This window comes from Morone saxatilis, unplaced genomic scaffold, assembly GCF_004916995.1.
Source record: "Morone saxatilis isolate NCDOM2014 unplaced genomic scaffold, NCSU_SB_2.0 Contig24, whole genome shotgun sequence".
Classification (NCBI taxonomy): Eukaryota; Metazoa; Chordata; class Actinopteri; family Moronidae; genus Morone; species Morone saxatilis.
Genome location: NW_023339807.1, coordinates 13,139,357 through 13,166,221, shown reverse-complemented (window position 1 = coordinate 13,166,221; position 26,865 = coordinate 13,139,357). Strand labels below are relative to the sequence as shown.

The following is a 26,865-nucleotide window of genomic DNA, read 5'->3' as shown; positions in this document are numbered from 1 at the left end:
TTCTGTTACGGTTCAGCCTGTCTCTCACATCTCAGATAGAAGGTTCACAGCAGATGAATGAACGTATGTTTCTGAACGTTTTTTTTTTACTTTTAAGGTTATATGTGGATTCATCTCTTTTTAAATAGCAGCATTTCTGTCTTTTTAATGTTTGGTTTCTCTCACAAGAGAAACATATAAAGCTGCATGAGCTCCATCTGACCGTGTTATTATTAGCTGCATTGCAAAACTTTCTTGGCAGTGTTTCAAGATTAAGTACCAAACATGACTGCCTTTAAATGCTTTTTCATGTTATTTGATCCAACCTGTTAAGTGCATTCTATATCACCCTGAAAGTCCAACAGGAAATACCACAGGATACCAGACAGAGTAACCCAATAAAAGCAAGAGCGCCCAAATCATTAGTGGGGAAACACACTCACATAACACATCCAGATGTACAGGCTAATTGGATTTTACCATCAAATCAACAGTTGTAGTGCCTTTGTGCTTTTATGAGACTGACCGCAAGGTAAAGGGAAAATGGGTTGTTTGAAGTGACAAAACTTTACCCATGGCTTTTAGCAGGTAAAATGGCTGAGCTTGGTTGCGAACAGAGCATTGCTGTACTCCACATGCAAAGACTAGGGCAGCAATGTGCCACGGCTTCACTCCCTGAATTGATCCAGGAACTCTTCCACAGTTGGCAATGGTGACTCATCAGGGGCTGATGTAAGTAAGATAGCGGGCATTGAGGTAATTGGTGTGGAGAGGTAATTTCCCTCCTGTACAAGGGCTGCCCCCAGAGCTGTGGGGTGGCCACTAGAGAGAAGAAAGTCTTGGGAGGGGGAGTTGGTTACGTCAGTAGTTGCTGTTAGTATGCAGCCCCTCTCTTGGGAGGAACATCCCCTCTGACTGGAGAAATCAGCACCTGACAATGATCACATCCGCCACAGTCCCCCCAGGGTGGCATGATGAAACTCTGCATCCACAGGCAGGGAGAAAATCATTAGGCAGAAAGTCAGAGAGGTGGATAAAATGAATTTAAGTTAAAGAGAATAATTGTATTGATTAAGATAATGTTAGAGGGCTATCAGTTTCACTCTGTGATCAGTTTATTTTTCAATAGACAATCCCCGACATGAGGGCTTTGAAGTTCAGAGAACATGGAACAACCAAACACGGCTGACTCATTCCCTCCCACACATGGATCATCCGCTATTAAGGGGAACAAAACATTTTGTAGCCAGATCAAATTAGTTATAAGGAACGGTGTTTTCCCACCCCTCGTATCTGTTGGAACACTTAAGTTCATCTCCCTTCCTACTCCGGTCTGGCTCCCTGCTGGGTTTCATCATGCACAGTGTGTCACAAGGCAGCAATGCTATGGTGATTAAGCCACAGAGCTCGGGAGTTGATTTGGAACTGGTACAGTAATTGTGGTAATGTGAGTAAGCTTATTTGGTCGAAAAAAACAAGTCTCTAGGTCCTGACCGCCGTTTCTTAAAATAGAACGGAAAGAGCTGAGGTACCAAGTATCTCTTTGTTATATTTCTAGTCCCATTGATGTGTGTGTAAATGCATAGTGTATGTGCATGTACTGACATCTCCTTTTCTTTAAAAAAGGCTATAAAGGCCTTTCATTTAAATTTGGAAAGTGCTAGGGGCACTTAACTGGTCTGGCCCACTTGTTCCCTCATCTCTAATATTCCCCCACTCCATGTCAGTGCTCTGATGTCAAAACATACACACAGGCACGTACACAAACACTCACGCACACACACAGACACACACAGAGTTTGTGTTTGATATGAGGGAGGTGACAGACAGTCGAGCCCCGGCCCCGGAGAGCAAAGCAGAGTGGCTCTCCAGCAGGGACGCTGACGTTCACACTTAAATGCTTTAATAGGACTAAAGTAGACAAAGGCCGCCAGTGACGCAGTAGGAGCTATAATGGGCTTGCCACATTGCAGGTTTACTGGACCCTGCCTATTGGACAGAGCTATTTCCAATCCCACAATCCCTCATCAGCCTCAGGAAGCTAGTTATAAATAAAAAGTGTAGGTTAATCGCTGCTAACTGAAATGTTGATTTTTTCTTTTTGAGGAGCAGTAGGGCAAGGTGACCAAGGTTCCTTCTGAGAACTAATTATTCAATTACAAATGCGTATAAAGGAGTTGGATTTCCTATACCTTTGTAAGCCATTTAAGGCACAAATCTATGTATATTGTGCAGACCATTCAGTAAACAACAAATTAACAAAAACAAAAAAAGATCCAGACAGGAATAATCGGAACTAAATGACAAAAATAGTCTCTGAGTTTGTAGCATATGATATTCTTATTGAGTAATAGTGTGAAAACATAGGAACATTGCTAAATATATGTTGACCTTTTGAGTTCATGATTTGATCAAGATTTAGACTAAATCACATTGTCATGTGTGTCATATAAATAGGGAGTCCATTGTCATGATAATTGTCATTCATGTGACAGCCTTACTTCCTCTTTTGATAAATTATGCCTTAGTCTACGCTGAGGTCAGCCCACAGGGTCAGAGCTTGCCTGCTCTGACAGATACTGTGACAGATGGAGCTCTGGGTCTTTAGCCATCATTACCTTGGACTTGAAGGCTTGTTATCTCTCACACCATCTTATCCAACTTGAATGCCAAAACTAATTCACGAAGATCAGGAGTTTGCTAAATCTGTTTTACTATAATGTGTCACCAAGGGGAGTTTGGAGTAATAGTTTCTTGATAAATTTGCCACAGTGTTCTTTGCGACATCTTTTTCTCAGCTATTACATAGAGTAAGCAACAAATACATATTTTATTTTGATTATTAATTGGAGTTTTGTGATTACAGAGTACTAAGGAATCAAAACAAATGTATGTGCAGCCCTCTTGTTGTCTCTGTTTATGAATAATCATGTAGCACAATATCATACATGGGTAGTTGTTTTATGTTTGGGGCGAGCCTGCAAGCTGTGTGTATTTCCTTCTTGGCTTCTTGGTTGTGCTGTGATAAAAGGATTGAGGGGTTAAATGTTTGTCCAGCTGAAACAACACAGTAAAACTCCTTCTCTGTGTCTCTGTAGCCTAGTCGTCAGAGCTCAGGACCTAAAAATAGCCGTGCTGGCTCCACGCCCCTGGCTGGGGGACAGGTCAAATTATGAAGGAAGATGAAAAATTTAAAGGCACAGGCTGCTTGGCCACAAACCCAGCCCTGCATCAGTGGTCAGATAGAACATTTGACTTGACTTTTATGGGCTGGAGTCAGATTATATTAACTATGGATCTTGGCCAGTTTGGGATGTAATATTAATTGAAAAAGTCATACTACATAGCTACTTGGTGCTCTATTCTGTATTCAAGCTCTTGACATGTATATGTATACTGTAGTGCTTTGTTTATCATTTTGAAAATGCCCCCGTTGTACAGTATCAAGGGTGTTTCAAGGAAATGGGATGTGTAATCCTGAAGAGGTGTTCTTGACACAGTTTGAGAGGTTTATGTAATTGCGATCATGCTGTTATGGCATCTTACAGTTGGCTTCCTTGGCTAGCTGAAAGCATGCTTCCTGAGTAGCAGTACTGCCCTGGATACACACTGAACCCCACACATACACTGAGCTAATGCAGCGAGGTTACACTCTGAGTCTTAAATGAACACAGTGTTCATTCGGTGCTTGACTTAACACATCCTGTTTTTGTCACACATAGGATTTGTACCTAAATGCCATTGCGTTTGTGTTTGGTTATGTTTGTTGAATTATATCATCAGAATTTTTCTTACTATTTGCCAAAACATAAAACACATAAAAAACAAGCAGCTGTTTTACAAAACCTTTGACATAACATATACTGCACAGAGGTAAACTTTAAAAATGGATCATTCCACCCATGTACCTGAGAGAACAAAATGAAGACATAAATAGAGTGAGTAAGAGAGACTGGTTCAACAAATCAGAAAAGAGAGAGAGAGAGGGGGGGGGAATCAAGCCTCCATCTGCAGAGAGGGAGTCAGGAGACATGCCTTCTGGCAGGAGCTGAAGAAGACAGCTGTGTTTGGTGTGGTATTTTTAAACGCATCAATGCTGCTCCAATCCCCGCGCCTCGCCTGACCTATTTTTAGCCAGGGCTGGCCATTGTTCTATTTCTGTCACCTGTGGGCCACGCAGTTGTTGATTCACATGCAAATGAAGCTTGCTCCCTCCCTGGCTTGCATTACTGCCTCAGCGAGGTGCTCAGTGCACAGTACACGGCTTTCCTAGCAACTCAGCTTTACATTTTTCTCCGTCTCTGCTCAGACACTTTGCTGAGGGGAGAAAAAGACACAGACCGGATAGAAATAGGGAGAGAGGCAGATAAGGAAAAAAAAAGCTGGACTTGTCATCCTCTTCTAAAACTGTGTTAGTGTTTGGACCAGACTGAAGCAGGGCATCGGGAGTGTAGCAGCCCTGCAGAAAGAGTGTGCAGATTGTGTTATTGCTTCTACAGCGAGAGTGGTTTAATCAGAGGAGGAGGCAGAGGAAGGGAGAGAGTTGCCTGTTGTCGTGGTCTCTCCCCTGAGTGGCTGAGGGGTGGCTCTTGGTGACAGGAAACGCAAGGCTTGCAATGAGACCTGAGCGCTGAGTGGAGTATGCTGCAGACGATTTACGAGGGCGAGTCAAGTTTCTCCACAACAGAAGGGCGCGTTGGACACCAGCAGTTCCCCAACCAGAGCAAGATGCACAACGTGAACAACTCAGGTGATCACACAGCCCGGTGTTTCTACTCCTCTTGAGGAATCTCAGCTTTTATTCGTCTTTTTCCCCCCTCTTTGCATTCCAATCTCTGTCCCTCCTCTATCTCTGAATCTGTTCCTACTTCCCCACTGTCTTCTGTGCCTCTCTCGCACACATTCACTCTTTCTCTCTCTCTCACATACTCTCAACTCTGTGCGCCCAGCCGGTCTCTCATTCTGTGTGAAAAGAGAACTCAAAGCTTCTCAGCACAGCAACGTGGTAGGATCAGGCACTTCTTCCTGAATCAAGGTATTTGCTCTTGTGATGGTAAACGCTTCTTTATGATAATGTTTTTCTTAGTGGAATTGTCACCTTAATCTGTGTTAAAATATGTCTGTAATGAGTTAAAAGGTGCTCTTGTTTTTCTACTAAAATGTTTTTCTACTAAAATGAGGAAATGTGTTAACACTATTCCCATGCTCTAGTTGCCTGAAATGAGTCACTGTGAACATGAAAGGGATGTTGTGTTTTGCGAGCTTCCATGTTAGCGTGCACTTTTCAGTGAACAGGAAAAACTGTGACAGAAATACTGAGGGGACAACTGAAAGGTTTCTCTCAGGATATTTACCACAGACATTGACTGTTCTATTTTTGACCTGAGAATTGAATTCAAGAGTACACGGCTACATGACATCAGTATGAGTAATGTCTATTCACTGTATTGACTCAAGATGAGTCACACCTTATTTGCTTTGACTTTCTTCCGGTAGCTTTTGATAAAATGTAAAAATTGTCTCTCGAAATAAGTTCAGCGCTGAAGCATTGTTCTGTGAAAACATTGTCATGTGGGCTGCTGAGAAGCATGTGTAATGAGAAAGTACGGATTGAGTCATGTGAGTTACTGAAAAATACATTATGACCTTTGAGTTGTCACTACATTAACTACAATAGACCAACAGTAAGAGAGGATGACATGATGCATGAGTTATTTTAACTTTTTAAAAAGATTTTTTTAATCGACTGTTAGCTCGGTTTTTCGGTGTTAAAGATAAGTTAAAAAAAACTCTCAAATAAAAAATAAAAAAAAAGCACCACCTTTAGCCTGACTCCAGGCAAGCAAAACTGGTGACTGAAATCATCCAGAGGCAGTGGGCTAAACGTGAGGAGATTTAAAAATAAGACAGGAGGATGACAGGGGGATGACACATTCCATCTCTGTCAATAGAGCAGGTTATTTGACTATCAGGCTACAGAAGCAGGGCTTTCTTCTTCTGTCTTAGCGGCCTATGAGCCAAACAACAGATATACCGAGCGCCTGAATTCGCGCTCCTTGCTTATTCTGTGGGTCAGCTATTCTTAGGTGAGTTATTTTCAGCTTATGGCATTAGCCTGCTAAGATTAGGCGTCTGTGCGTTATCATTCCATCTCGGCATGCTCCTGATATAACAGTGGTTTGGAACAGATATATATAGAGAATTCAGTCATTTGCTTGTTGTAATTTGTTCTTTCCACTTTATAGTAAATCACTTGACAGTGACTAACATTATCTGTCTAAAAATGCTACTCCAGGATGATTTTGTATGAGTTTACTATATGTTGTTGGTAGAGCAGACATATTCCCTTTAAGACACATATTTTCCCTTTAATTCCCTTTAAACCAACACCCCCCACCGGGCGGTATGAAGTATTATTATGAGCTGTGTAATAATATATATTAAACTATCTATCTAAATCATGAATATTGTTTGTGAAGTGATCCTTGTGTCAATAGGTTATTTGTAAATTATTTTCAAAAGCAAACTTCTTGACATTTTATATGATACTCTACTTCTCTGCTGTTATATTTCAAGTGGAACATGAAAATAAAGGGCATAATTCCATTTTTGATTTTGATTAGTGTCAGTAACATCAAAGTTCTGACAAAAACGGTCCTCAGATGAGCTCTCCAAGGGGAAATTAATTAGTTTCCTATGAATGCATGCAAAATGTTATGTAAAATACCATACAAGCTCCCATCAATAGAGACCTTTCAGACAATAACAATGCTGCACCTTTTAAGTCCTCTCCTCTGTATCCTGCATCCATTCAGGTTGCCTCATTGTGTGTATTGGAAGTGCTCACCGCTAAAGAGACCGTGCATAATAACAAATTAATATGAGATTTAGTTTTGGTATTGTTTAACAGTTGCTCCTTATAAACAACAAGTAACTTATTATTTTGAACCATTGGTAATAGTGAGCTGAAGAGTGTGCTGAACAAAAAGCCCTATTGAAAATGCGTTTGTGCATATTTTTTTCTGTTTTTCTTAATATGAAGGTTGCAGGAAAACACTGTTTATGGCTAATATCAGTGATGCTAACGGATGCTTTCCTCTGATTTATTGGTTTGCCATGGCTCTTTGTGATTGATTAATTATTGACAGTAGGCTCTGGTTCCAATGTTGTCTAGAATAGGAAAATGAGAAAAAAAAGTCTTAACAGAGGGATTGGCTGTTAATGATATAAAAAAGTCTTGACAGATTTGCTAATTATGACCTACATTTTCATGGGTTTTCTCCTTGCCTGGATAGAGATTCAGTATATGTCATTTTGTCTGTTGTTGTTTTGTAAGGCGATTTGGTATGAGGGCAGGACAGGAGATGACTGACCTCAGTGAAAGGCCCGTGGTGGTTCAGCTCAGCTCTCTTTGTTAGCCGATAGCCTACAAGCTGCAGCTCTGGCTCAGCTGCAAGGACGAGCCTGAGTCTTAAAAATAAAGACCTGTTTCTTGCTTTAGACATGCCAGCTGCTCAAAATAACAAGGCACTTAATGAGAGATCCAGCACCACATTGCAGTCCCAAGCATCAGCTTATTTTTGCCCTCAAACATCGTCTGTATCTCTGGTTCTATTTATACTGTCAGACATGGAATTTAGATCAGTAACCATCTGTAGTGCACACTAAATGCCTGCAACATATAACATGTTCTAAGTGTAAACACAAAGTGTGCCATTATGTACATTAGCAAAACTGGTATTTCCGTAATAAAATATACATATATATTATATCATATATAATGCTGATGATCCATGGTTAGTATTACATTGCGTTAAGACGCTCTCAACACCTATCCTTTATAGACGCGAATATGTTGACTGGAAAACAAATGGAAATAAAGTCCTTCAGTACTAATGGTGAACTACACTCTAAATTGTGGTGATGTTTTGGGGGTTGAACTAGTCTTAATTTGCCTCCACAGTGCGTATGCAATATGTGCATTGTTATCACTGAAAAACTGCTACTTCCTGAATAAACATTTATGTTAATAATTTTTAAAGGTTCCCTGTGGATTTTTTGACCTCTAGTAGTGCTATGGAGCAGTTTTTCTGAGTGTTGGTCCCTGTATTGTTTTTCTCGCGGGTGACATGGTACACAGTCATAGCAATGGTGTCATGCTATTCCGCTGATCAACAGGTGGCAGTAACATGCCAAGATATGTTATTATGCGCCCACAAAGACAGGCAAGAAGAAGACTGCTAGCTAGTAAACGTGGATATAAACAATGCAGTGTTTAAAATACTTTATCGTCTTTGCAAATGTTTATTGAGAAAGTATATATACTCGACACGTGTGTTAGATACGCACAATTAGTTTTGGTAAATGTACACATAACTATTATTTCCATACAAGAAAACTCTCTTTGAATTTGTTTATCAAGAGTGTTAAAGCAGCATTTAAGTTTTTTTCTTTTTTGATCAAATCTCAATATGATTAAGCCCTAGTTTGTGATACCAAAAGTACCTCTAAGTGCAAACTAACTTGTTAAGATTGAAAGAATAGCTGCAGTTATATTCAGCAGGTACTGTTTACAATTTTAATAACCTTAAACCTTAATTTTCTCACCTTAGTTGTAGGTTTATGTGCTAGCGGAATAAAAAAAGATTACATTGAAATGTCAAGGTGCTTTTTAAAACTGGTAGTTTTGAGCCTGTATATTGACTTACGCTGATAATGTTTTACTATATGTATAAATGTATTTCAGACTCCTCACATGTAATAGTAATGTCACTGTTGATGTGTGTCTATTCTCTCTCCGGGGTGGGAAGTCTGCTAATGTGGCTTGAGGCAAAAAAAAGACAGCCATCCAACATTTTAAATTAAGGCTGTGATTGTCACTCTAACCACCACCAAGGCTAATGAGAGGCAGATCGGTTATAGAAATAAACACTTTGGGGACAGTGGCGGTGCGATGCTGCAGTGGGAGTGTGGTCACAGGCCATGAGTCACCCTATCCCCTCTTGGCAGGCCCTCCACAGGGAGGAATTTGGGCATGGGGCAGGGTGCTTGTCGCTCCCTTGTGCTAAAAACAAATTTGGGACCTGTCATTCATAAATCTCGTGTTTACCAGTGCCTAGAGACACTTGTATGCACTTTCCATCAATCAGGAGGCACCTAATTTTCACGATTTTCAAAATTTTCAATTTTTCAAGAGTCATTATCGGCAGTGGCACTACAGGACCACTGAACCAGGAGTGGCAGGCTCTTCTTTGAGAGTGATCATTTCAAAGTGACCCGAAAGTTACATAAATGCAACACTGCGCTTTTATTTTTGCCCGTGTTAAATTGAGCAGGCGGCCTCACAACTGTGACAGTCTTTCGCACATTGTCTATATTAAGACCCTGCTCAGAAAAGCATTTATATTTAGCCCTAGTTACTGGTGGTTCCGTATTCTCCTTTGCCTAAGGAGTATTTTTGTAATAGAGAAACAGCAAATTTCAGTTTGGGGTAGTTTTAGGGTGCATTTGACATAGATATATCAAATGTAAATTTGTGACAGATTTGTAGGTCTAATTTATTCTGTGGTTGAGTAAAATACATTTGCATTTTGACCTTTTCTCCATTCCATTCAACACAGAGAATGATGTCAATCATGAGGAATGTAAGTAGTAAATTATACATTAGGCACAGGCTTCAGCGGAGCTCAAACAATGCCTACATACCTTCTGGACCTTATTATGTTCCCTCAACATTGTCATTCCATCCAGTGTTATTCTTGCAGACACAGTGGACAAGAGCAGAACAGGCACATGAGGCTGTTGCGGTTTCCTCAAGGGCCATTTCATACAGCCTTGGTTATCAAAGGTGGCTTACGCTTTCACACTCCTCCTCCTCCCCCTTCCCGTCCTGTTAAACCACTGTCTGAGATTTTCTGATGGAGGCTCAGCTTGATGTGCTGATCAAAGTGGAGATCCTTAATGCCAGTCACAGTGAGGGTACAGAATGAAATATGAGATTAATTAGATATCTCAGTGGTGAATTCTCCCAGGCAGCAGGTGTTTTTTTGTTGCTATATTTAGGTCCATTAGGCAAAAGTAGCAGTAAGGCTGTCTGACTCTCTGAGCCCTTCACTGGTTCACAGGTTCACGGCTGCCCCTGGAACAGCGCCCGCTACAAAAGAGTCCTTTGTCAAGTACTTACAAGCTAAGATTAATATTCCCTGTCAGGAGAGAAGGGTTTGTTCTACAGGTGCCTGTTCTCTGTGCCTGCCGAGCCGTTGCCCTCCTCTGTCATTTGATTGGAGCTGTTTTTAGAACACAGAGAAAAATTACAGCACGGGAGTCCCCTCTAGCTGTCTTCACTCTTTGAACATGTTTTAAGACAAGTTATCACTTAGCCACTGAATCTCTACAGAGTATGTGTGTGTGTGTGTGTGTGTAGGGTTTTCTAATGCTTTCTCTCTATCTCTCTCTGCTGGGGACTCCTTTCTTATATAAGAGCTGAAAGGCTGATATAATAGTCAACATGTCACATTGCCACTGTAGGCAGGAGATGACATGCAGTGAGACTCGATATCTGCAGGATGGGGAGACATAATTACGTCGCCAGCGTTGCCATGGCAGCGGCAAGTTAGGGTGGTGGATACTAGGGTGTGGGGGTTGTCACAGACCAGGATTGCGCCACTTGCTTTTATGTTTCTATTTATAATCATCACCGCCGCATTCACAGGGAATGGTGGCAATGAAAAACAGGCTACATGACAAAACAAATGGGCGCCAGTGAGCTTCCCAGCATCAGTGAACATGAGGGCACTGCTTCCAAATTGATGGCTACTGTAGACTGACGGTGCTTCTCTTGGCAGGTTTAAACTCCTTTTTATTGGCATTTTATTTTAGTTCATGAGGATAAATGCACAACAGGACCAACACAAGATTATTTATGTGAACATATAAATTCTAATGTGTTAGTCGTCTCTCATGCCTCCAGAGAACAGGTGGTGTTAGTAACATTGCTTGTATTTGTTCCCTCAAATGTGACCCTTGAGAAGATTACAGAAATGAATGCACTCAATAAATCTCCCTCCAGCAACTGGAATTTTAAGTAAGTTTGAATAATTCTCTGGTCTTAAAATGGAAGAGACATTATACAGTCTGGACAATGTGTACCCTTCCTTGAATGTCACATCATGATCAGCATAACTAACGTGTAATTTTTTCCCAAGATTCTGACATTTTTATTTAATCACTGATCAAATGTAGGCCTACATACCTTATTTAATACCTAAAACTGGTCCAGAGCTGTAATTCTGTAGAAAAAAACAATTTCTTCTTGTGGCAGGGATTCAACTAAATACAGTAGTGTGGATGAAAACAGAAGCATAAAAAATATAAAGAAAAATATTGTACAATCACTAATCATCCTCTATGGAATAGAGAGATGAAGTAGCCCTGTCTCCTATGTTCTTAACTGGCAATCGATTTTCTCTGTGGAACAACCTATATATAGAGCTTGGAGACCAAAGGGATGCCCTCTCACTTTGTATCTGGCAATTAGTTATAATGGAGGTAGTTGTCAAAGACAAAGGCAGTTCTTACAATGCACGCATTACAGCGTCTGTGGAAGATCACAAGAACATGAATTCACAAACACATGCAGGTTCCAGGCTCTCAAACTACTTTGCCTTCAATCATTTATGTTAAGAAGGGATATCTGCATGATGTTCTGGTAGATAGAGGGAAAAGGACTCCCTTTATTTATTTATCAAACAGTGGGAAGATAGGATTTATGTAAATACTTAAAATGACCACTTCAACATTTCGTGCCAAATGTCCATTGAGTCTGTTATACAGCTGCTCCCAGTAGACTCTATGCTGACGGATGTGATCCCATGTTTGTTTATAGAAACTATTATAATTGCAGGTTTCTGAAGATTACAGGAGAGAAAGCTGTGCTCCTCATCTCTGACCCTTCCATCTTTATTTTTTGTTTTTTAAAACAGAACGCCTCATTTAAAATCTTTCTTAACACTGGACAACATGTTTTGCTCTGGAGCAATATACAGATAGACTTTCCACAGCCACCTTTTTTGGATTGGTTTAAATTTATATAAGTAAAGGTTCAATTAAGGGACTAACAAATCTTTTTCTTGTTTTCCCCTCTGCGGGTCACAGTGGACATTAAGCCAGACGTGCCATTGGCTGTGGATCCCTTATCTCCTTTGGACCTGCGCACTGATCTGAGGATGCTGGGGCCAGGTTCGGACCCAGGACTGTGGGAGAGGCAGCTGCAGCAGGAACTGCTCCTCATTCAGAAGCAGCAGCAGATCCAGAAGCAGCTACTAATCAGCGAGTTCCAGAAGCAGCATGAGAAGTTGACCCGTCAGCACCAGGCTCAGCTCCAGGAGCACCTCAAGGTCAGAATTACAGTTGTATGGAGGACAGCACAGTAGTGTACACAGTGGCACAGCACAGCACCACAGTGTACAAAACAGAAGAGCACAACACAGCATGGGATAGTGCAGATCAGTAGAAAACATTATAGCTCAGGACAACATTACAGAGTGCAGAAAAGAAGAGACAACTCAGCACAGCAAGGCAGAATGTTGAGCAATACATTACAGAACAGCGTGAGTTTTGTTTTTACAGACGAGTACAGAATAGTCCATCACAGCAAAATAGAAACTGCAGAAGTTCACATAAGCCACTGTTGTGTTAAAAATATATTTATCAGTGGTGTTCTCTATATGCTGACTTGAAGCCTGCATGTATCTCAGCTCCAGCAGGAGCTCCAGGCCATGAAACAGCAGCAGGAACTTGCAGAGAAGGAGCGTCGTCTGGAGCAGCAGCAGCAGCAACAGAACCAGCAGGAGAAGGAGCAGGAGAGGCATCGGCGAGAGCAGCATGTTTCCAGCTTGATCCTCAGGGGCAAAGAGCGCTCCCGAGAGAGTAAGAGCTCGACACCGTCATCATCACCATCTCCTTACGATCAGGGGTGGAATTAGTCATTTTAAGGGCCCTAGGCAAAAGCAGGGTGGCCCATAATCGTAATCCTCACCCTTTTCAAACATTTATTTTATGCGTTACCTTAGAGTGGGGTCTAAGCAAAATATGCATATAACAGCTGGATAGGAATGCTTTACTGTAGCTGAATGCCCCACACGCTGAGGAAATACTTGCATTGGTTCATATATATGTTCTGTTATCATCATTATTACTAGGATAATAGCCTTTAAGTCATGTGGCAGGATTGCAGTAGAGGTTCACAATAGCTTTTGTAGGTATAATAGTCATAACTTAGCCCATAATGTAGCCATAAAATTATATTTTATTGTAATAAAAGGGGTTAAATAAAAAGGTTTTTAACTGCTGTATTTATTACTTTAAGTATTTACTATACTTTAAATGTTATATACAGCATTTAACATCCACACAATAATTTTTGACAAATAAGTAATTACAAAGCGATAAGATCAAAAGAACACATTCATATTGTCAAAGGATCAGTACGCCTAAATGATGAATTAGAAAACAAAAAATCATAGTCATGCAGAGATTTGGGATTTATTTGCCAGGGTAACAAATTGTTTCATTGTTCTGGAGTGACAACAAATACAACAGATATCTCATAAGCTAACCCTCCTCTTACTTACCAGGGTTAATGGCACTCTGAGTTGGATTATATTTGGATGTATAGCAGTGAGGTTAGAAATTCATGTATAGTGTATCATTTTCACTGCACGGGACAAAGTAACTGCTATTCATAAGCAGGGCAACCTGTTCTTATTTTATGTCTCTGGCTATTGGATACGCAATTCCTCGATATTAGATCTAACTGTCCTTGAGGAAGCCTGGGGAAAAGGCTAATTGCAAAGTTTAAATTTACTTTAGTCATCAGATAAAGAGAAATATCCAATGATATGATGATGACATGGTACTTAACTAGTACATGCAACTGATGACATTAGGTTGCCAAGTGACATTTAAGCTTAGAATTTAGGATAAAATGTCTTTCAATAGCATGATGAAAATAGCTTCAGATATAGTATTTCATTTCTGTTTATACCTTATACCTAATAATAGACTAGATTTATGACTTTGTCAGGTCAGGTAATTTGAAACTCTGCCCTGTAACTAATGGGAAAGAACATCTCTGCAGTATCACTTTAGCAGTTTGAAACTAATATAGTGCTCTGCTACCACTAGGGGGAGATCTTCCTACATAAGTTGTGGCTGTTCTAAAAGATACTGTAAGTGTATAAGTTAGGCAGTAAGTTAAAAGTGATATAGGCATACTGGTTAGGAAATCTGATAGCAATAGCAATAGGGTTAGGGTAAGTTTTGTATTTGTAATCTTCTCTGTGCAATAATATATCATGAGTCATAGCCCTAGGGTAACCCCAATCCCTTTGCTTCCGTCTTTTGGTCTCACAGGTGCAGTTGCCAGTACCGAGGTGAAGCAGAAACTCCAAGAGTTTCTGTTGAGCAAATCAGCAAAAGACCTTGGCAGCAATGGAGTCAATCATTCTTTCATCCACCACCCAAAACTCTGGTACACGTAAGTATTTTCTGTTGTTTTAAGTGTGTAAGTGTGATACAAATACAGATACAAAATTTAAATTACATAGAAAAATAATCTGCATCATTATATTGCCTTCTTTTAGATTGTATGTATTTTTGTGTGATCAGGTCCTCTCACCACACGTCACTGGACCAAAGCTCTCCACCTCTGGGAGGCACATCCCCCACCTGCCAGTATACTCTGCCATCACCCATAGAGAGCAAGGACGACTTCCCCTTGAGGAAGACAGGTTTGTTAATTTGCATACACACACACACACACAAAAATGCAAATACTCTTATATACATGAATAAATCTGCACGGACACAGAGCTAGTTAAAAAGATTTCAATGTGAATGTTAAGATGTTGCCTTGTATTAGAAATGTTCCATTTACTGCTTTGGGTTATTAATACAGTGAGTGTCTTTTTGACCATTCAAGAGGTCGGTATACCCATTGAGTATTTCCTGAGGTTGTCGATGACCTGCTAATAACATCAGTTAGGCTCATTATGACCCCAGCCCCTTCCTTGTCCCTCTAGGGCTCAACACAAAACTTTCATAAGAGGTGACGCATGCCAGAAAAGTAACTTAAACCTTCCTTATTCCTATTCGGATTATACCAAAACCCAACAGCACGGGCAACAACACTGTGCAACTGTAAGGTTTCACTTCACAAGTTTATATTTTAATTACTGTTATTTGTACAGAAATTACCTTGCCATTTTTTAAAAAGAACCACATCTGTCCCTATGCTACAATAATAAACCATGTTCCAAAGCCTCTTTTAACTGTTTAGTGGTAAATGGGAGAATTAAAGCGGATTAATTTCTTCTGAGTTATTGGCTTTAAAAACTATTTTGAAAAGACACAGGTTCCCACCAAAAAAGCAGCTCAGGTTTGTTGGTTTAAAGTTTGAGGAACCCTTTGGGGATGGCTGTGTAAATAAGAATAATTCCTGCCTCTTGGTTTGCACGAGCACAAGCGCTCGCCAAGCTACAAACTTCATAATTCGGCAATGAGGTCACCAAATTACATTATGTTCTTTTCCCCTCTGTGTCTCTTTTAATTACATTCGAAAACAATTATACTTGTTGAGTTATTTAACTACAGGCATGTCATGTTGCATGTATACACAATTTAGAGATCAGGCAAAGGAATTATATATGGTAATTAAAGTCACTGCACAGCAAAAATAAATATTAAAAAGATAAATGGAAGCTTTGAGAGCTTTTATTTATTGTAATCATTTTGAATCATACAATCTTCAGAATAGAGAAATACCTCTTTAGACATCTCTAGGTTATGCCTTTAGACGCATGAGGTAGTTGGCTCACAAGTGTAATAGCCAGTTTAAGACAGTTTTCCAAAATAACAGAGCGACTGTTTGTGGTAGCATTGTTTGCCTTTTACTATGAAAACAAAAAGGCAGGTTTAAACAAATAACTGGAAAGTCTCTACTGCTCAAACATAACATTCTCATCCTTTAATTCATGGTTAAATCACCTTCCCATTCCTGTGCGTGACTCTCGCACTGATGAAACTATTTCTTTGGATTCCTGAATCTATATGTGGTCATTTCCTGCTTAGGCCTTCCTCCCCCACTTCCTGTCTATCTTCATTAAAGTCCTCTGAGAGCTTGGCACCCAAGGGGGACACACAAAGGTAGTGTTGTTCCCTGAGCCACTGGCTGTCAGTGATAGCTGATTGGCAGGTGTTGCCGAGTTAAGACGGGCACAGGCTGGATGAACCTCGACAGGACTGTTTGTTTAAGCAAAGATAGCTCTCTCAAAACAAAATGGAGATGACTCGCATGCTCCACGTTAGACTCCCCGCTGCTTCATTTGGCCAGAGGGCTGAGCGACATCTTTTTCTAGTTGAGGTTCACAATGAGGTTTATGATGTGCATGTAATATATCGTGGTAGACACTTGGTAGATTGGTGGTCGATAGGTCTCTTTTAAAACTTGAAAATATGAAATTAGGATTGTTTTTAATAAATACAAATGCATAATCTGTAGAGACAGTCCTGCAGTCCATTAAATATCCTGCAAAGCTTTATTTTAAAGTAGTAGTTTAAAGAATTTCACGTGATTAACTTGTTTACTTGGTATATATCGTCTTTGTTTCACTTCCAGGGACTAGAATAGACCGGACCAAGGGCACGCGATAGTCTGTGGCAAAAATAGTTGCAGCTTAGCAGTAAGAAGTGCAACACCCTCCCTGGTCTTGACCCAGTTACCAAATGTGTGCATTCAGCAGGTGCAGGAAAGATTTTCAAAAATATTCCTACAAAGGTAAAACCGCAAGTAAAGTTTGTATGGAAACTCCCTTTGTTAAGGATATTATATGATATTTGTAAATCATAAACATTAATGCATCTTACGACAGGGTATATCTAAACTCTGAGGGGCTGTAATTTAGCTTTGGTTTAAAAGTTTATGTTGTTAAAGGAGCAGCAACCAATGAGTATTACAGTAATTCATCTATGTCAGCATCAGTTTAAACCAGAATGTCAGGTAAAATGCATAGCAGGCCTCCTTATGTATAGAACACACACCTCAGCTTTCCACACAGCCATCTGTCCAGGTTCAGGCTCTAATGGACACAGGCACTCATAGTGACAGCAGAGTTAAAATTCTGATTAAGTGGAGATAGCATAACACATTTACTTGCAAAACCACTAGCCCTGCAGCATCACTTTCAAATGTAATAAGGTGATTGATTTATGACTCAAGTATATTGCAGCCATTACTGTATGTTTTCATTAAGTGAGAAGCTGGAGCAGAAGTGACCCAGGTGTTTGGTGTATATGCTTCGCCGCTGCCATCATTGCCTCCTGTTGCACTGTACACTAGGGCATTTCTTCCATGGAGACCAGTGAGAAAGTGTTTGTTCCCGTGCTGCTGTCTGGCGTTCCCGTGGCGACCAATTGGGATGCGTAGCTTGGTGGCAGCAGTGTGTAAAAATAGAAAGCAATCAAGGCAGCAGGGCGTGAAGCAGATTCATACGACTCCCAACAGCGTTTTCTCTCCATTTATCTCTCCTGCCTCCTTTCTTCCTCCCTCGCTCTCTTTCATTCTACCTCACACCCACAGGATTAGAGGTCTGTGCCACGTATTAGGGAAGAGGGTTTTGCTGCTTTTGACAAAAGCCAGAAATAGCAGCATCTGGCCCACTCTCCTAGCTGTGCCCCCATCACCGCTCCCTCTCCTCCTCCCTGCAGTGCTCCCACGTCATAGCCCCACTTCAATATGTATAGCTGTATGTTGTACACATTGCAAAAGACCTATTTAATTATTGATCTGAACTAAATAATTGAAACAGGTTGGCTATTGTGTAACAGAAGGTTTACATAACTTCTGTACAGCTTTGTGCTTTGGCTTTCAGTCAAAAGACCAGCTTATTTATTCTGCTTGTTTATTTGAGACTAGCTGTGGGATTCCATGTCCAAAGGGTTGATGGGAAGTCCACATGAGACATGTTGACCTAGTGAGTCAAAGCCACTGTGACAAGACAGGAGCACAACTTAACGTCAGACATAAAAGCATTTACTTGCTGGTTCCTACATTATTCAATGTAATTTCCTTGCTTGAATTTAACCTCTGCTTTATTCCCATTTTTTACATATATAATCTTTCCATAGTCACATCGGTGACAAACATTTTTCAGACTAGACACCATCTATAGGTATTGTACAGTATTCACACCCTTAAATCCATTCTTATTTATTTTAACACCCAATTAAAGGGAAATTGAAGACCATAATAATCTCTGTGGTGCACTTCACCTTCACCCTCTTGACTTCCTCATTGTTTCTGGATGAGAGCATTGATGCTCAGTAAATCTCCCTTGGCTAAATAGATGTTTTGTCCCTAAATCTACCATTCATATACCAGTCAAAAAGTTTGAAAGCAATATGTCTGTTGTGAAGAATATTAGCATTACTATCAACACGCCGATGGATTGGATTCGTAAGTCTGGATCAGTTCAGGCTAAGCTGTGTTTGAATGTGTGTTCAGACTGTGTATTTGGGTATCTCTGTTTTGCATTAGGACGAGGGGGCGTGGAGAGCCTGAAACATCTGCCGTGTTTTTGTGTTAGTTTAACTGTTGCTACTGTATCAGACTGTGGTCACCAGGGCGGCAGGTAGCGGACTATTTCACTTAGAGCCTGTGTGTTGCTCAACCTAATTTAGTCCAGATGAGGTGGAAATGGGCCCAATCCTGACTCATTTAATTTATCTGAAACCTGCTCTGAATTTTACTGAAACTAAAATTGTTACGATGTCGAAGTGTGACAACATTGCTTATTTTTTAACTGATTTATAGTCTTTTTATTTCTGTTTTATTCCCCTCTTATTTTCTGATGTTACTATTTTCTTTGATGATCTGCATTCCACTCAGGCTGTATAAAAGCATACTGTATGACTATAAAAATAATCACAGTACACTCACACAATCGTATAATTCATCTCTATGTGATGGGGCGACTTCATGTTGAAAACAGTGTGAATTGAGAAAACAATCTGTTCCTTATTTTTTTAGCCTCTGAGCCCAACCTGAAGGTACGATCCAGACTGAAGCAGAAGGTAGCAGAGAGGAGGAGCAGCCCGATGCTCAAGAGAAGAGATGGAAACATCATGACTCCTTACAAGAAGAGGGCTCTGGAGCTAATGGGTATGTAATATTGCCGGCTATATGTTGAATTGTCTTTTTTCCTTTTACAACATGTGCAGAAAATTGTCTGCATTTTATTATCTGGTAATTAAAATGTTCTCTGTAAATAATACAAGCCTAACATATTTTACTTTTATTATTCTAGAGCTGCATAATAATCAACCATTTTGCAATGCAGTAGCATATTATGGTCATTGCACTTTCATGTAAAAAAACCCCCATTGTAATCAGGCAGCCATGACCGTACACATTAAACTGTTGTGAGGCAGCAGCTGTTATGCCAAGCCTCTGTGTATGTGCATTGTGTGCAGAGTGTGAGCATGCATACTGTTTCTAACTCCTTGATGTTTCGTAGACTCTACGCCCACTAACAGTGCCCCTGGCTCTGGCCCCAGCTCTCCCATAGGGGCCTCCAGTGCCTTGGGGGCTGAAAATGGACCCTCCTCTCTGCCTACTACCACAAAAACTGAGGTATGTTTATAAATCATCAGCACTGCTATTGATTTGCCAAAAAATGCAGCAGAAGTTTTATTGTTTTTGTTAAACTGCATGCAAATCATTGGAATATCCAAACTATAATTTTACATGAGGGCACTAAATGCCTGTCTGCCCTTCTGCTTGCAGCTATAAAAACACCCAGTTGTCCTCTGTCTTTTACACTCAAGTGAAAATGGCTCCCCACACTGACATTAAAGAGGCACAGCTTGACCCACATGTCTGATTACTGCAAGTTTGCTTGTGTAAAGATGACACAGTATGCAGGAAAATAAATGAACCCATATCAGTGTTAAAATTCTGAACACAAACATTGCAAAAACAACTGTAAAAATGTTTCTATCCAACATTTTTCTTACAGATGTGCTGTACAATCATTTTTTTATTTTGAAAAAAAAAAAAGATCTTTAGTTTGGCTGTAAGGTTGCTGTTGGCTTGTCATTATTTTCTGTCATTGGCCTGGCGGCATGCCTGTTCTGAGTTGTTCTGAGGCGTTTCCCAATAGATTCATGGCTGAGTTACTGACCAGAGCTCCCCTTGGACCGAGCTCACAAAGTAGACCATTATAGAGGGTGGCAGATATGACACATCTCTGAACAATCTTAACAGAACAGCTGTGTTTTCCTTAACCGTCGCTGTTTACTCTCCCAGGGACCTCCAGCGACACAGAGAAGGGAGAGACGCCCTGACAGCGGGCTGAAGGTTGGGGCTTAGGGAGACAGACACGCTGTGGAGTTTAATTGATATCCCAGGCACTGGTAGCCAAAGACATCCACATGCTAACAACATAAACACACAGGATTGCTATTGTATCAGCCCAAGCTGAGGCTCTCATGAAAGTCACTGGTGGACTCTGGGGGTGTCTGTAGACCTCATGCCTGTTGCAAAAGCAAGGCGTGTTTGTGCACCGTTACATTAGGTATCCTTTTTCTGAGGGAACGGGTCCCTCGGGTCAAATATGGGCCGGATATCCACATACAGGTCACTGAGTACTGGTAGGGGTTGGAAGGATAAACATGGCTATTCCAAAACCACATGCTGGTCCGCTGCTCTGCAGGGTACAGGAAGTATGCCCCAGTGCTGATGTTCTCTGAGAGAGTAGCCTGAGGGTGGGGACCGGGGAGTAAGAACAGGCAGCAGGCTGATTGGGGACTGAAGAACTGAGGGTGGAGCGGTAGATTTAGAGGTTTGCGATGTTTTATAATAGCGTATCATTCCTCACTGGTGCCATTCTGTGAAGCTCCAGGAAACTTTTGCTGCCTGCCACTCCTTTATATCATCTATCATAAAAACTCATACCTTTCCGTTTGCAGCAAGGAGGGCTGTTGTTCGTCATAGTGCATTAACGTTTATGCCACTGCTCATGTTGCCTTTTTAAATTGTCCATAGTGGGATTTCTAAATCTGTCGCCTCCTCCTAAATCTCTCTGTCTTTGCTCTGTCCTGTGTGTTTGATGTAGAGATGGCCTTCACAGCCGAGATTATTCGGACCTGAGGGCTCTGTGTCGATGCTGAGCTTATACACATCTCCATCTTTACCCAACATCTCCTTCGGGCTTTCAACTGCATCCTCACCCATAAGTGTGAGTAAATTTTTTGAATACTCTCAGATAACCTGTGTGTTTTACATGAAATAAAATCTTGCTTAATATCTCAGTTTAGTGGGTCAGTGATGGTACGTTTTTCTGCTCAGTTTATTAGTTGGAAAACATGCTATCAGTGGCTGTCTAAGTTCTCTGTACGACCACAGGTCACCGACAGAGAGATAAATGATTTTATCGCCCTTGGATAAATATTGTTCTGCAGTGTCTTGTGTCAGGCATGCTCTTATCTTCCTCTATTACCTCATTTATCACAGTTTTTAAAAAGGCCAAGTCCACTCAAGTGCAACTCCTGATAACACAGCACATGATATATCATCTTTTAGTTCTTGGGCACATTCCACAGAGGCCTGTTCATCAGCTGCAGTGACTTCTAACCACTGATGGTCTCTGATTTCTACATTGCCTTATCACTGATTTATAACTACGGAACCATTTTCATTCACAAAAACAGTTGATATTATTGAAGTTGGATTGTTAAAATGACTGTTAACTGTTACATTTCATAAAAAGGATTATAAATGACTACCAATTGTAGTGCACAGCATGTGTAGTGTGAATCAAAGAATAACCATTATTTTGTCATCTTTGCCTTGTCTCTCAGGCCGCTATGGGGTTGAAGGACAGATCGACAGAAATCAAGCATGGGCTGCCTGGGCACTTGCTGGGCCCTGTGCCTCTTCAGACAGGCCTTGAGTCTAAAGTGAGCCCCAGTCACCAGGCCCTCCTCCAACACCTCCTCCAGAAGGAGCAGATGAGGCAGCAGAAGATGCTCTCCTCTGGTAAGACTGCCATACTTGATGTTAACCATTACATTATGTCACATTGCATTACCCTATGTATTGGTATACTTTAAATTCAATTAATTTACAGTATGACTTTAGATGAAACCTAATACTAGATTTGATTTTTTCTTTTGTCAAGGTCAAGGCTCCGTGTCATCCCACCCTCAGTCCCCTCTGGCCATGAAGGATCGCCCCTCTAGCAGTCGGCCTAAACTACCAAAACACCGGCCCTTGAACAGGACTCAGTCTGCACCGCTGCCTCAGAACACACTGGCCCAACTTGTCATCCAGCAGCAACACCAGCACTTCCTGGAGAAACAGAAACAGTACCAGCAGCAGGTCCATATAAATAAGGTATTGTACTATTCATCAATAGTCAAATCACAGGGGGGATTTGACTTTTCATTTTCAGCATTCTTTATTTCTTTTTAGGTCTCATGAGGTCTTATTTTACTGCAGGGAGTCTGATTTAATCGTTTTAAGCACACAAATGCTGATCTATTTTTAGCCTTTTGTAAAAGCATCTGTGGTAGCTCAGGTTTACAGACCCGGGCTGTTGTCTGTTCTTCCCGGGAATCCTGGTGTTATTCCTGCGAAGCAAAGAACTTCTGCCTGACTTCAAATGGGGAAGAAATGCTTCCCCTGCACTAATTCTGTTATCATAGCTTAAGGCATCAGTGCAGTTCACATGCTAACTCTGTGAAATTCAATTCAGCTAAGTTCAAATGAAGGAAAAAGTGCCCAGAATACATTTTGTTCCTCTGTGGCAATATTTGTGTTTCTGTTAGCTGGCCGAGGTGACCTCGCTATACTCAGAGTGTAATTATTCTGGTGAGGGACGTGTGTGAGGTGGCAGACACTGTGAAAGGCAGCATTGTGTGAGCTCACATACTGATGTGTCCCAACGCTGGGCCCGGAAACAGCCATGGGAACCATAGAACAACTCTTACCTAGAAGTAATAAAAAGCACAAAGCATCACCAGAACTTATTGAGTCGTACAGTACAAATGTTCAGCTTTAACTGTTTGAATTCCTCTGTAACAGTAAAAGTAACTAACACGTGTCATTGCGAGGAAACTGAAATTGGTTTTAATATAATAGCTGTAATTATTGAAAAGTGCTCTAGGAAGTTGGTTTGATTTGAAATTAACTTTGGAATAATTGCGACATCTTGTCTAGAAACACCTGAACAGACCCTACTCTGATCACTCAGGCCAATGAGATCGCAAATAAAGCCTCTTTAAGTGGAGGTTATAAATGGCCACTAATCAGGGATGAGCCCTCAGTGTTTATTGAGAGGGATCTCCGAAACATTGCCCTAATTAATTTCCTAGCAGAGGCTTGTCTGTGGTTGTTTTTAAACGTCCTTCAGTGCCTGCAACAGTAGGGGGAGCTAATGGAAATTTACAAGAGCTTAGGGATTTTAGGAAAAGGTATGAACTGTGTTTACTAATGCCAAGCTAAGGAGGCTAATTCTTATAGCTGAAGGGATATTTATATAAGGCCTATATTCTGTAGACAGTAATGTTGGTTGCCAGCTTCTCAGTCCTGCTCTTGGAGCCCTCTTGTGGCAGAGTAATCAAATCATGGCTCCATTATAGTTGTTGATTTAGCAAAGCTGCGAGACACTGAGGCATCTCTCTCATAGAGTTCTTCCGTCAGGCTGAATTTGACCTCACATGCCTCTGTTTCTTTTTACAAATATTTCAATTATTTTGCACTATTACCTATTAAAAATAAATTTTTTACAGCTTTTTCAGTGAATGCAAAAAATATGCCATTTGTATGCTTCCAAGGGAACTTGTTAATCAAAATGGTTAATGAATACTCTGATTTATTAAATGATTTTTGATGGAAGTAAGATGAAACATGAAAATTATGAAAATCTGTGTGTATATTGCCTAGGTTTACATTGTAATATGACATAAATTGGTGTCTTTAGAGTGACATTTGATTTAGCATATGTACATGAGCTCTCTTGATATCCTCTTTAGCAAGCCTATTCAGTAACATGCTCCCTACACCTTGTATCTTGGTGCTAATGTTTGCTGAAAAAAAACAAAAAAGAAAAAACACATTTTACTAGAGAAAACATGTGATCTATCATAGGCAAGACTTTGTATATTCTGAAATGTATTCAACAAAAATAAAGCAAGTGAGTGGCAATAATCCACTTACCTGGGGCGCCACCATTATTTAATTTTATTAACTCGCATAAAAAGGCTTAAAAGCATAAAACAGTGGCTAATCTGCTTTCACTTCTAAACCTCCTAAAAATGCAGTTTAACAAAGCCAGCTGCCCAAAACTTTATCAGTTTGCCTTTGTCACTTTAAAGTTACACTAGCTTTATTATGCGTAAATACAGATAATTGTTACCAGTTGTTAGTAATAATACACCCATATCCTGCATAATATAGTTTGTTTTCCAAGTCTCAGAGTTTTTTTTGTGTTCTGTCCCCATGTAAGAAGAACACTTGATTTTCTAAAATACAGATTTAAAACGCTCACAGGAAATGTGACCTTAATTGTCCATTACAGTATACTGTATACTGTTTTCCTTCAACTTTGTTTTACTACAGTTTTTTGTGTTCCAAATATAGGATTTACTAATGACACTGAAAAATAACAAATAAGAGCTAAATGAATACAGACACATTTGTGGGCTACTTATATAGTTATAGAGACTGAGAGTTGTTGATTTAGTAGATTTGGCAAAAGAGGATACAGTATGTTCCAGATAGTATTAAATGGCTATGAATAGGCAGAGTAAAACTGTAACTTAGTTTTTAAAGGACAGTTCCTTCTGCTAATCTTTGGATGTATCTGCATGCTTATTGTTGTTTATGTGGTAGTGACCTTAATGGATATTATTTTTGCTTTGCTGTGATAAAAGTTGGATTGTTAAAGATCACTGGTTGCAGGATATCATCATTAATGTGGAGCCAATGTGTTTTGCAGCTGTTGTCCAAGTCCATTGAGCAGTTACGTCAGCCCAATGCACACCTGCAGGAATCGGAGGAGGAGCAGGAGGAGCAGCAGCACAGGGAGCTGATAGAAAGCATGCAGGAGGACAGGCTGCCCCCTGGAGGAGTTATCCGGAAGCACACGCTGAGCAGTAGCAGCAGCAGTGGCTCGAGCGGCGAGCTCCCCGACGCTCACTACGGGGTCATCAAGGTCAAAGAGGAGCCGGCTGATAGCGAGGATGAGGCCCTGACCAATCGGAGCCTAGAGTCAGAGCACAGCACCTATCTTCACCAGGTCAAAGGAAGACTGGTGATAAGAGCCATGATATGAGAGGGGAAGAGAATGAGATCACACACTCGCAACATTCGCAGACAAACAAGTCTCTACTACATCTGCATCGCTGCAGTTACACACATATATATACACACACACACACACACACACACACACAGCAGTCATTGCACAGTAGGCCAGCTCTCCCTGTCGCAACATATGACCCCTTTTCCCTCAGCTGAAGCCTGCGCTCGTCCCACACTCTAAGACTCTCTGTTTGTGATCTTTGTGTAGTGATCTCTGTAAAATATGTACGTTTCACTTTTGTGTATATATATGAAGACAATTTAGACCGTTCTTTTTAAGAGCTGCATTGGTCGTCTCGAGCCCGCTCAACTGACAAAAACTTGTATGTACATATACTGTGGATTTAGCATCGAACATAATGTCTAGAGGGAAGGTCGAAACAGGTGTACAGCTTTGAAGAGCCAACTTATGTTCCCATTGTGTACATTTTCGCCATGAAATATTTGAATGCTCTTCTATCCACTTCAACTTTGAGAGTTATCATAAAGTCCTCACAGTGAGTTAAAGAAGTTAAAACACTACATACTCCGCTGTTCTCAAAAATCTGTGATGATGTTCTATGTTAAGTGGTCTCAGAACTGAAATAATAATGAACATCTGTCTTAGAGAGAATGTATACTTAAATCCTAACAGAGGACACTCCCTTAGGGCAGACTTTTTGCGCTAGGAGTGATATTGCCATTGGAATATGGTCCGCTGCTCATATTGCAATTTGAAGGATAAAGCACTAAATCCCTGCCTCGGTGTCCAGGCATCTCCCAACACACCCCGGGTCTCCATGTCTCTCTTTCTCGGAGCAGTCCCAGAGCCAGGGCCCTGTGTTAAGCTGAGCTCTCCTCCCTCTCTCCCTCTGGGTCCGTATCAAAGCTTGGCAGGTTCCTGCCCAACTTTCAGCAGAGGAGTCAGACAGAGAGAAAGAGAGAGAGGGCCGGGCAGGAAATGCCTTCTAGAAGCCAGGACTTGGAGTGATTCATGTGTGCAGGAATGTTGAGAGAGGAGGACCTAGGGTTGGAGGAGTCCAAGGGGGCAGGCTTGAGAATTGATTTACTGTCAAGGCGAATTACAAAGTGAGTGGGGATATGGTTAAGGGAGTCCCTTTTAAAGGGAATCGCTTCCTTCGTATTCCCTAGTGGCACGCTTACCTCAACATGCAGGTTTGATGTTACTTCAATAAAAAGCCCTGGATAGGACCTTGCTTCTTCTTTTTTTTTTCTTCTCAAGCCTGTTTTCCCCTAAAAGTGCCCATTGCGACATGTATAGTCTGTCTTAAAGTAATCAATCAAATGTATTGCATAGCCGTAAACCTTCCTGTTTCATTTGTACTGTCAACTAAATGTAAAAAAAATGCTAGTGTGAGGTTCTGTGTTTGGATTCATGTGAAAATCAAAACTGTCTGTCTTATACTGTACATTCAGATTGTCCGGTTTAATGTTTTTAGTGCAAGTAAACACAATCAGAACAATGT

General features: G+C 40.8%; 1 protein-coding gene and 1 long non-coding RNA gene across 5 annotated transcripts; one reads left to right on the top strand and one right to left on the bottom strand.

The window, feature by feature from the left end:
- LOC118335475 lies at positions 1–10,388 on the bottom strand. Its single transcript, XR_004797062.1, has 2 exons — positions 9,685–10,388; positions 1–961 (listed from the first exon to the last, which is right to left on the bottom strand). It is a non-coding gene; the product is annotated as an uncharacterized LOC118335475 (long non-coding RNA).
- On the top strand, positions 4,222–26,865 carry hdac9b (histone deacetylase 9b). Of its 4 annotated transcripts, XM_035671770.1 has the most exons (12): positions 4,679–4,729; positions 4,929–5,014; positions 12,133–12,374; positions 12,735–12,906; positions 14,383–14,515; positions 14,647–14,768; positions 19,064–19,195; positions 19,551–19,666; positions 21,150–21,272; positions 21,895–22,072; positions 22,215–22,429; positions 25,035–26,865. In XM_035671770.1, exons 3-12 carry the CDS (start codon positions 12,204–12,206, stop codon positions 25,368–25,370), a joined length of 1,698 nt encoding a protein of 565 aa, XP_035527663.1. In that variant the 5' UTR covers positions 4,679–4,729; positions 4,929–5,014; positions 12,133–12,203; the 3' UTR covers positions 25,371–26,865. The 4 variants fall into 4 exon arrangements, with proteins under 4 accessions (XP_035527661.1, XP_035527660.1, XP_035527663.1 ...); XM_035671768.1 differs by lacking the exon at positions 4,929–5,014 and having other exon boundaries at positions 4,222–4,729; positions 14,392–14,515; XM_035671767.1 differs by lacking the exon at positions 4,929–5,014 and having other exon boundaries at positions 4,222–4,729.

Excerpts from the sequence above, each read along its gene's own strand:
- hdac9b (XM_035671767.1), top strand. The coding sequence starts at position 4,621 with ATGCTGCAGACGATTTACGAGGGCGAGTCAAGTTTCTCCACAACAGAA. Across the intron at positions 14,516-14,646 it reads CACCCAAAACTCTGGTACAC|GTCCTCTCACCACACGTCAC; the intron begins GTAAGTATTTTC and ends TTGTGTGATCAG. Across the intron at positions 14,769-19,063 it reads CTTCCCCTTGAGGAAGACAG|CCTCTGAGCCCAACCTGAAG; the intron begins GTTTGTTAATTT and ends TTATTTTTTTAG.